General features: G+C 33.0%; 1 protein-coding gene across 1 annotated transcript; it reads left to right on the forward strand.

Moving 5' to 3' along the window:
- Positions 1 to 51: 51 nt before the first annotated feature.
- LOC113520491 (DNA (cytosine-5)-methyltransferase PliMCI-like) lies at positions 52 to 10946 on the forward strand. The gene is made up of 8 exons (XM_026905829.3): positions 52 to 476; positions 1524 to 1632; positions 3617 to 4025; positions 4488 to 4701; positions 5002 to 8005; positions 9152 to 9332; positions 10046 to 10227; positions 10798 to 10946. The coding sequence occupies exons 1-8, from the start codon at positions 334 to 336 to the stop codon at positions 10891 to 10893; spliced, it is 4338 nt and encodes a 1445-aa protein (XP_026761630.2). The 5' UTR covers positions 52 to 333; the 3' UTR covers positions 10894 to 10946.
- Positions 10947 to 10958: the final 12 nt, after the last annotated feature.

The following is a 10958-nucleotide window of genomic DNA, read 5'->3' on the forward strand; positions in this document are numbered from 1 at the left end:
CCTATTCACCCCATATACAGATTCTGCATCTAAGTATTTGGGACATATGTTAACAATGACAGTTATAGCCTACAAAGTTGGAAGTTTCTTGTCCGGTTTGGTCTTTCCCGCCAATATTACTTTAGTTTTTATTTTTTTTATTTTATTTTTATAATTTCCTTTGTTTATTTATAAACAAAATAGAAATCTAATTGGTTTTTATATTTTTGAAGTCTTTTGTGAATTGCGTTGTTTATTATTGTATACCTAATTATTCTAAAGAAGAAATGTTTCGTGTTCACTTTATTTAAATCATTGTTTTGGAGTTCCCAGGGATTTGTGTTATAAATCAACATGCCTTCTATTGTTGAGACTGATGACACTGGTGAAAAGTGTAATGTTTCTGGTGTCACTGTTTCATCTAAAGATGATAGTTGTGGACCTAAAAATGAGAATAGTGCTTATTCATCTAATTTATCAATAATACCGTCTCAACTGTACGTATCTATAATTTTTTACATACTATTACAATTATCGGTATTAATATAGAATTTTCGTCTTTTACTCACATAAATGTGAGTATAGAAGTTTATTTTTCATAACATGAACTCAGATAGACCATGCTTTTTATTATGTATAATAATTCACAAATTTATTTAACCTCATGATTTGATTCTCTATGCGTACTCCACCATTGTATAAATTAGCTTAGGTGTTTGCACCATTCATTTTGTAGCCAACTGTAAGGAATTTTTTAATTTTGTTGTATTTTTTTATGCGACTTAAAATGGCAAATATAGCCCACCTGATGGAAAGTGAAAACTATTGCCTATAAACATGAGCAGTACCCTGGACATAAGAGTATACTGTTTCGCCCATAATACCACTGTAATGTACAGATAAATACTATAATGATGGAAAATTACGTATTGTAGTTAACAGTGAACAAAAAATATTGTTAAGTGATAAATAAGTCATTAGAAAGTATCATAACTAAATAGAGCAATTACAGCTTTGTTCTCATCAGAACATAGGATGTTTGCTATTGATTAAGTAATGTGTTGTTGTAAACTTTGGATATTTATCTAATGGTCACTATGCTAATATAATGTTTGTAGTCATATATAAGGACCTCCCACCCTTAAGAAATTCAGTTGTTCTACAATTGTCAAGCTGTTCAGTAGTTATTCTCATAGTGTTAATCTCTAAGTAAATTTTAAACTCTTCATTAAAACTTATAAATATTCTTTGGCAATCTTTTCTTCTGACGACCCGAACATTACACAACTCATGCATTCCCATTCCAGAGGACTTAGGTATTATTCCTCTGTACCCTATAAATTCACTGCTATATCACATCCTTCAAATTGAAACAACACAACTGCTTCACGGTAGAAATATGAATGGGACAGAGTTGCCCAAGTAACAACTTTTGTACAAAGTCTCCCTCTGGTAAATCTGATTTGTCATCTCAGAGAACTCAATAGAACTCTTGCTTAAAAGTATTTCACTCTGTACGCTATAAATGATTTTATTGATTTCAGATCTCTACAACAGTCTACATGTAATGCAAAACAGTTGACTATTAAAAGTATGTTCTCAATGAAGAGGGCTCGAAGTCCAACAGACAATCAGGAAAAGAGTCCTAATCAGGTGAAAAAACTGCATCTCTAAGTTTTAGTTTAAAAATAGTGGCATAGGTATTTTGAGTGAAGTGTTTATTAATCTAGATAATAAGAATGAAGGAGAAATTTGGAATAACAAGCAGAAAATAATTTTTAGAAAATAGTAATGCATGTAATTAAAATTATTTAACATAATAATAAATAAAAACATTTCTGTTTTTATCTCAGATTGAATGGGAAAGAATGCTATTTAGCACTAAGGCTACTTTTCGACCATGTACTATGAATAGTCAATAGTTTATTATAAATTCCACAAAATTACATCAATAGCTCCGTCCTTATAGTAAGACTTCGGGCAGCTCTATTTGTTGTTGACGATTAGCGCCTTACTGTTCGTCTCTACATTGAAACTGTGTAGAGATGTTGCGTCTCTGTGCATCTTCTATTGAATTTATCATAGGGAGTGCTCTGAGGAATTGTTCGGATTGATACCTGTTGCTAATTTTCACCATAGTACAACCCGCCATAAACTAAAATTTCATCCCAATCATCTAGACGAGTGGCGGTCCTCCACTGTGCGTTTTTCAAGGCACTTCTATGCACAACCATTTTTTGGAATCAACTTCCAGCAACAGTATTTCCGAACCGATACAACAACATAACCTTCTAGAAAAGAACATATTCTTTTTTAAAAGGCCGGCAACACACCTGCAATGTCGTTACTGTTCTGAGTGATCATGGGCGTCGGTAGTCACTTACCACCAGGTGAGCCGCATGCTCGTTTGCCCCGTGTTGTAAAAAAAAGACTCCTTATAGCAAAATATTAGGTAAATTTTTTACTAGCTTAAGATTGGAACCCTGGATTTAATTTATGTAAATGAGTATTGAAAAATATGATTATATTTTTTTCTACCCACTTCAAAAAGAAAGAGGTTCTCAATTTGTTTTTTTTTTATATCTTATAACTCTGTCAGTTCTAAATTAATTTGGAAAATTCTTTTTTTATCTGAAAGTCTATACTTACAGATTGGTCCCATAGAAATTTTATTAAAATCGATCCATTAATTTTGGTTTGAAATGAAAATAACTGGTTTTCCAACAGTTTAAGTTGGTTTTTTTTATGTGGAATAATCTTAATTATTTATTGCCTGTTAGTGCTTTAACACCTTAATCAATCACTGAAATTTGGTATCTATATGGGATGGATAAGGACAAACTGCTTTTTATCACTGTCAGTGAACACATCTTGGTAATACAGATGATATCACAGATAAAAGCTAGTTGTAAATGTTTAACTAAAATTGCATAGTAATTAATTTTTCATTTTTTTTAATGCAACCTAGAATGAAGAACAAGCTGACTGCTCACCTGATGGAAAGTGGTAACTGTAGCCTATAGACATAAACAATATCATAGACATAACAGACTATATATCTATCTATCTGTCTATATATATATCTATGTATCTATCTATATATCTGTTGCCCATGGAGAGGGGAAAGGGATAGTTATTAATGGGATTTAACAACCCCTTTGCTAGTAATATACCATATCAAGTCTACCTCCACGTGGTTCCCCTGGCAACCATCATACCTAATTTTTGTCGACTTCGTCACAAAACTGACCTGCTTCATCCTCATCTGTCATTGCTCTCTAGTACCCCGCCAGTATATACCGATAGCGCAGGGGGGGTTTGCTATCATTATCACCTTTTTAAAAAACTGCTTTTATCCTTACATATCATTTTTCACTGGTGCCCCGCCAATCTATGCCCATAGCGCAAGCGGGAATATCATTCCATTATTATTCATAAGGAACCTATCAAACCGACCCACAGCTATGGAAACAACTGCTTCACGGCAAATTCACGGATGGGACAGAGGAACCTAAGCAAATAACTTTCATACAAAGTAGAGACTGACTGAGTTCCTCTGGCAGAAATTGAGTTTAATCGGGACTTAAATTTACACATCTGCTATAATAATTTCTCTATTGTTGTACAATTTTTACAGAAAAAAATAAGAAGTAATGTTGATCAAAATAAAAATGAAGTTGATATGATAGAAAAGAATCCTGGTGCCATGATAGTAGCAGAAACTGCAAAACTATATTCTATCAATGAATCTAATGTGGATATTGATAAAGAGACTGGAAAAAGTGATAGTATGACACAACATATTGATGATAATACTGATAAATCTGACACTAGTGGGAATAATGTTAATGAAATTAAACAAAATCAAGATGGACTATATCTGAACTCAGAACTAAAAAGTTTCGATAATATTTCAAATGTGGAAAAATGTGATATTTGTGGGCAATTTCTAAATAATTCTGATATTATCTATTATCAAGGACATCCACAAAATGCTGTGGAAGAATTCATAGCATTGACAAATGATAAATTAGTTTTAACGTCTGGTGAGAATATATTTATTTTTACTAATATTACAGAAGTGTAAGAATGAATGAAAATGAAAGGTTTCCATTGGCCAAACCGTAATAAATATTAGTTACTAATTTATTTAAAACCTTTTTGATTTAAATACATTAGCCTTATTTTTCCAGCTTCTTTTATAAGTGAATAATTCAATTACATATTTGTAACACCATCAGGAACTTGAAGGAATCCCATTGATCCAATAGATTTATATTTATATCAGCTCAACATGCATACCATATATATTATATTAATACAACAAATATTGGTGGTGTTTAGACAGGTCCTAGTGTTGTAAGATAAGCACTTGACATTACAATACATTAAATTATAAAACATTTATGGCTAATTTAAATTAGTTTTACAGAAAACAGTATTAGATGTAGTTCCATTATAATCAATACAATTTTAAATTATGTTTATGTTTCTTATATATTTTACAGGTGATGAAGGTGATATTATGGAAAGACCTCAAACTAATATAACAGGATTCTCAATTTTTGATGAACAAGGCCATCTTTGCCCTATAGATTGTGGTCTTATAGAAAATGATGTTCGTATTCATATGTCTGGATATTTAAAATCAATTTGTTCTGATTCCCCGGATATAGATGAAGAGTCCATTCCCGTTAAAGATGTGGGTCCTATAATTGAATGGTAAGTATTTGATAAAGTAGATTGGTAATATGGGTTATTCAGTAAATTAATTAGAACTAAGAATGTAACACTGCTGAAAAATAACATGATCTTCATCCAATTGTTATAATGTTTTTACTATATAGGTAAGTTTGTGAATGTGTGAGTAATAAGTCCTTACGACTGAAACCCAAACTTTTAAAAGATACATATGCTGTATATTTAAATGAAATAAAAATAATTTTATTGTAATGACAAAAATGTATGTAAAGTCACTGTTAAAACAAACAATATTAATATAATGATTTATTGGTATTTTAGGTTTATCCATGGATTTGATGGAGGTCAGAAAAATTGTATTACATTATCTACTGAATATGGAGAATATAATTTGTTAAAACCCAGTGATGATTACACACCTCTTATGAATAATTTGTATGAAAAAATTTGGTTGAGTAAAGTTGTAGTAGAATACTTAGAGGAGTATCATTACTTACAACCAACATATGAGGATTTGTTGGAAGTGCTTAGAGAAGCCACAATTCCAGAATTGAATGATAAGCAAATGAGTGAAGAAATGCTTCACAAGCATGCACAATTTGTATGTGATCAAGTAGTTAATTTAGAAACTGATGAAGATGATGAACCTTTAATAACTTTACCATGTATGCGAGAATTAATTAAATTAATGGGTATAAAGTTTGGAAAACGCAAATTTAAAACAAAAATAGACTATAAAAAAGTGGATAAAAAGGCATGGACTAGAGCCACTACAACGCCATTAGTAAGAAAGACTTTTGAAAGCTTTTTCACTAACCAACTAGATAAGACTAACTATGAATTAGTCTTAAGAAGAAAAAGATGTGGCATTTGTGAAGCTTGCCAACTGCCAGATTGTGGTGAATGCAATGCTTGTAAAGCAATGGCTAAATTTGGTGGTCATGGTCGCACTAAAAAAGCATGTGTTCGTAGATTATGTCCTAATATGGCAGTAGAACAAGCTAACGACTCTGAACCCGATGATGATGAAGAGTATGAAAAAATGGCTGAAAAGAAACATCAAGATAAAATAGATGATATTGTGCCTGTTAAGTTGACTGGAAATAATAGAAAAATTAAATGGATTGGAGAACCCATTAAAGCAGATGCAACTAAAATTTATTATGAAAAGGTGGAAATTGAAGGCTCTGAACTGCAGATTGGAGACTATGTTATGGTAGAGACATCTCAACCAAATATACCTGCTTTGGTCGCAAGAGTTGTGTATATGTGGAAAGAAACAGTTAATCCAAAATTAGGATTTTTTCATGGAGAAATATTTATTAGATCTTCTGACACAGTTTTAGGTGAAGTAGGCGATCCTAGAGAAGTATTTCTAGGAGATAGATGTTGTCATGGAGCTCCACTCTCTTCAATATTAAGAAAAGCTTATGTTGAAAAACATCAAACAGCTACTGATTGGTTTAAGCTTGGAGGGAAAGAAATTGTCGATGACAATTTTGAAGATGATGGAAAAACATATTTTTATAAGAAATATTATGAAAGATTTACCGCACGTTTTGAAGATCTTCCAGAAGATCCACAGTGTCCTAATGAATTAAGAAAACATAGATTTTGTCCATCATGTGAACGTAAAACAAAAAGAGATTCAAAAAATATACCCAAAATATCAGGTAAATTACTACAAAAATCTGAAATTGTGACTGAGACAGATAGAACTGAATGGACTATGGTTACGTGGCAAAACTATGAATATAAAAAAGGATGTGCAGTGTTTTTAAGACCAGGAACATTTAAACTAAAAAACAGTTTGAATAGTTCAAATAGCAGTATTAGCCAGAAGATAGAGAAAGTAGATGAAGATATTTATCCTGAATATTACAGAAAAAGTGATAATAATTTGCGAGGTTCAAATATTGATACGGGTGAACCATTCTGTGTAGGCTATATAGCAGCCGTGATAGCTGCAGGCGATGGACCCCTTATTGTACCCCAAGATATTTACCTTAAAGTAAATGTATTGTATAGACCTGAAAACACAAATTCCAGATTTCCCCAACATGAAGATCTTAATGTTGTTTATTGGAGTGATGAAATACGAGAAGTGTCTTTTTCTGCTGTAGTGGGACCTTGCCATTTAATTTATGAACCAAATGTACCCCAAAATTGTACATTACAAGATTGGCTAGAAGCTGATCCAAATAGATTCTACTTCAGAATGGCATACAATAAACAATCTGGTCAAATTATAGATATACCACAGCATGCGATGAGCGTTGGACGTGTTGATAGAGGAAAAGATAAAGGAAAAGGCAAAGGGAAATCAAGTAAACCTATTAATCAAAATAACACTAAAATTGAAGATATTAAAATAAGGCCTTTGAGAACTTTGGATGTTTTTGCTGGCTGTGGAGGGTTATCAGATGGTCTACATCAGGCTGGTATTGCTGAGTGCAAATGGGCTATAGAAAATTTAGAAGCTGCTGCACATGCATATTCTCTTAATAACAAAAACTGTATAGTTTTCAATGAAGATTGCAATGCATTATTAAAAGATGCTATAGATGGTGTTACACATAGTCGTGGTGGTTTGCGCCTACCCAAACAGGGTGAAGTGGAATTGTTGTGTGGAGGGCCCCCTTGTCAAGGATTCTCTGGTATGAATAGATTTAATTCGAGGGAATACTCGAATTTTAAAAATTCCTTGGTAGCTTCTTATTTATCTTATTGTGATTATTATAGACCGAAGTACTTTATTCTTGAAAATGTACGGAACTTTGTTGCTTTTAAAAAAGGAATGGTTTTAAAATTAACGCTCAGAGCATTATTAGATATGGGCTATCAGTGTACATTTGGCATATTACAAGCAGGAAATTATGGAGTACCACAAACTAGACGTAGGCTCATCATTTTAGCGGCAGCACCGGGGTATAAATTACCTTTATACCCAGAACCTACGCATGTTTTTAGTCGACGCGCTTGCTCTTTAACAACTACAATAGATGGAAAAAGGTTTGTTACAAATATACAGTGGGATGACTCGGCTCCTAGAAGGACTTGCACTATACATGATGCTATGAGTGATTTGCCACGTATATGTAATGGCGCTAACAAAATTGAAATAGAATATGGTTCTATGCCGGAAAGTCATTTCCAACGTTTGATAAGAAGTAAGGATGAAACGGCAAAATTGCGAGATCATATATGTAAAAATATGGCCCCACTAATACAAGCAAGGATTTGTAGGATCCCCACTACCGCAGGCTCTGACTGGAGAGATTTACCAAACATATCCGTAACATTATCTGATGGAACAAAATGTAAGGTATGTAACAATTACTCATTATTTTATTTATTTATTTCTTTATTTCAGATTATATTCCATATTATGTATTTATACAATATGAATTGTAATTCGAAATAAATACAAGACTTACAAAACTATATTAGTAAAAGGCAATGGTTATGGCTTTATGCATGTTTGTCCACCTCCAACTGCACTGGAGCCGCATCATTGTATATCGTTCCTGTGTTTGTGAGTTGGACAGTTTGACTTCTCTTTAATTACCTCTAGGATGTTGTTTTATTAAATGTTATTACGTTGAATTTATGATGGTTGTGGTATTAGCTGTTCGTTCTAAAAAGTTAAAAATTACGCTTGAAATTTAACCCTTGTCCTTAAATCTAACAAGCGTGAGAGTGGGAAACTAGACAGTTTCGGAATTCATTGTGTTTAAGTTTGAAATCAAATTATTACATAAACGATGATTTCCAGGGAGAACCTGAGAGTCGACCTAATAGGGTATATTGCTAGCAATGAGGATTAAGGTCTTCATTATTCACAATCTCTGGCTCCCGTAATCGACTTGCTGGCTATGTTATAATATAAATGGTGCATTCTTCACACATGAAAGTAACTGATTACCAACAAGTGCAATAATACATTATTAGTTTATTTATATACTTTCTTTTTATCTTTCAGAAAATTATTATCTACTTAAACCTTTTTTCCTATTTCTATTAGGAGAATAGAACCCTAACTATACTTTGCATCATATTTACAATTTGGCGCCTAAGGTGTTTATTCTCATTTCGTTTTACACGAATTTAAAAGTAAAAAAATAGCAGATTAATATTGCATTTTCGTACAAAATTGTATGGTCTGCGTCTTCGTTCTAAATTTAAATAAAGACATACATTACTCCTGATTTGAGAGAATAAAAATTAAATAATTTCGTTTATAAACTACAAAATATGTAGTTGTAATTATTTTAGTAATTTTTTGTCATTTATCTATCTTGTATTCTATGTTAAATATAAATACATTTCAATCAATTACTTACATTTTTATTTCATCATAATTGGAATAAATGAATTAGGATATTCCCTGTAACATTTTGTTTATGTTACTTAGAAGTGATTGGGAGTTTATCGTCGTTATGCGTATTATAATCGGGCGATCGATCGACAGGTGCTCCAGTACCGGTACGAGGACAAGAAGAACGGGCGGTCCCGCAGCGGCGCCCTGCGCGGCGTGTGCGCCTGCGCGGCTGGAGGCGTCTGTTCGCCCGCCGACAAGCAGGAGCACACACTTATTCCCTGGTGCCTGCCGCACACCGCCAACCGCCACAACAACTGGGCTGGGCTTTATGGTGCGTATACCGCCACCACGAACACCATCGCCACGCCAATAAGGAACATCTACATACAGTGTCCGCTTCAGTTAAAACAGAGCTTAATTTATATGGGATATCTTTTCAAAAGCTTTAAAAGAAAAAAAATCAATGTAATATCAAAGTACAAAATAACTACTCCCTATTGTCTCTGTTTATATGTGTTATATGTGTGTGTACCGTCTTCCTAGACAACTTCAAAACCTACTTATGGATAAAAGCTTCCCGTTCTATCCATGGTCTATATATAATACAATGTAGAATTTAGATAATGAGAGCAAAATACCTATAGTTGTCAAAAAGTAAAAAAATCGTATCGTTTGTGCGTACAATATATAGTTTTTCTTTAAAATTATTTCAGCTGGTCAAATATAAGCAAATAAATAAATAAAAAAAATTTTTGCCATTGTTATCTGTCTGCGTGTTATACATATACTATAAGTAAAGTTTGTGTACCATAAAAAAACCAACTTCAATTGCGACACGACTACTTATTTTAATTTAAAAACTAAAATGCTGAATCGATTTTGATAATGTACATTGCGTATTTTCAGTGGTGCCTTTGTGCGAAATTCGGAATTCTTGCTCTCATCCTGGGGCAGGCATGGTTCATCAAGGCCTCCATTTACATAATCAGAGTCGTCAGTTCATTTTCTATTCCTAGCCGTATAAAAATGTTCGGATGTCTGCAGGCCGCGTGTCGTGGGACGGGTACTTCAGCACGACGGTGACGGACCCGGAGCCGATGGGGAAGCAGGGCCGCGTGCTGCACCCCGAGCAGCCGCGCGTCGTGTCCGTGCGGGAATGCGCCCGCTCGCAAGGTTTCCGCGACACTTATCTTTTCGTCGGCTCCGTGCTCGATAAACACCGACAGGCGAGTTTATCTTTTTAGTAGTAAAAAAAACAAGTACAAGAAAAAATAAATGAATATTTTCTTGTTATCGAGATCAATGAATGATTCAATAAAAACAGATTTTTTTTGTAACAAAAATGTCTGTTGTCTTGGATTGGAGAACTTAGGGAATCTATACATGGTGTAAAATTTTCATCTTTCAAACGAATTATTATGACAGTGTTAATTATCACATACACTTGTTTACGACAACTATTAACTTTAGTTATTTCTTCTTTTGTATATATCATAGAAAAAAAATATATAAAAATAATATCTCCTTTTATAGATCCTTTGACCACTTTTATGTTTATAAAATGTTCTGGTTAATAAAATTGTAATGTTTCTTCCAACCTTGACATTGGCATAATCATAAGAGCTCCGATGAAACCATAATTAAAAAAATATACATAGATTTAGGATGACATCGATAATAGAAACTGTTTACAAATTAAGGTTCAAAAACTTTCAAAAATGTTAATAATAAAAAATTAACTTGCGAATTTAATTTTTGGTTACAATTGAAATCACAAGCAGTTTTATTTTTTACAGGTCGGAAATGCTGTGCCGCCACCACTCGGAGCCGCTTTAGGAAGGGAAATAAAGAAAGCTCTAACTAGCACTTTAATTAAAGATCAACTACTATAAATCAATTTATTGTAACTTTATAAGCCCGTTGAAATAAATTATGTTATTGTGGGTATTTGTATTTC

Source organism: Galleria mellonella, unplaced genomic scaffold (assembly GCF_026898425.1).
Source record: "Galleria mellonella isolate WM207_F2 unplaced genomic scaffold, CSIRO_AGI_GalMel_v1 utg1432, whole genome shotgun sequence".
NCBI classification, from domain to species: Eukaryota; Metazoa; Arthropoda; class Insecta; order Lepidoptera; family Pyralidae; genus Galleria; species Galleria mellonella.

Bases quoted from the DNA above. Each gene is read 5' to 3' on its own strand.
- LOC113520491 (XM_026905829.3), top strand. From the start codon at position 334: ATGCCTTCTATTGTTGAGACTGATGACACTGGTGAAAAGTGTAATGTT. The intron at 1,633-3,616 runs GTGAAAAAACTG...CAATTTTTACAG, and splicing joins AGGAAAAGAGTCCTAATCAG to AAAAAAATAAGAAGTAATGT. The intron at 8,006-9,151 runs GTATGTAACAAT...ATCGATCGACAG, and splicing joins CTGATGGAACAAAATGTAAG to GTGCTCCAGTACCGGTACGA.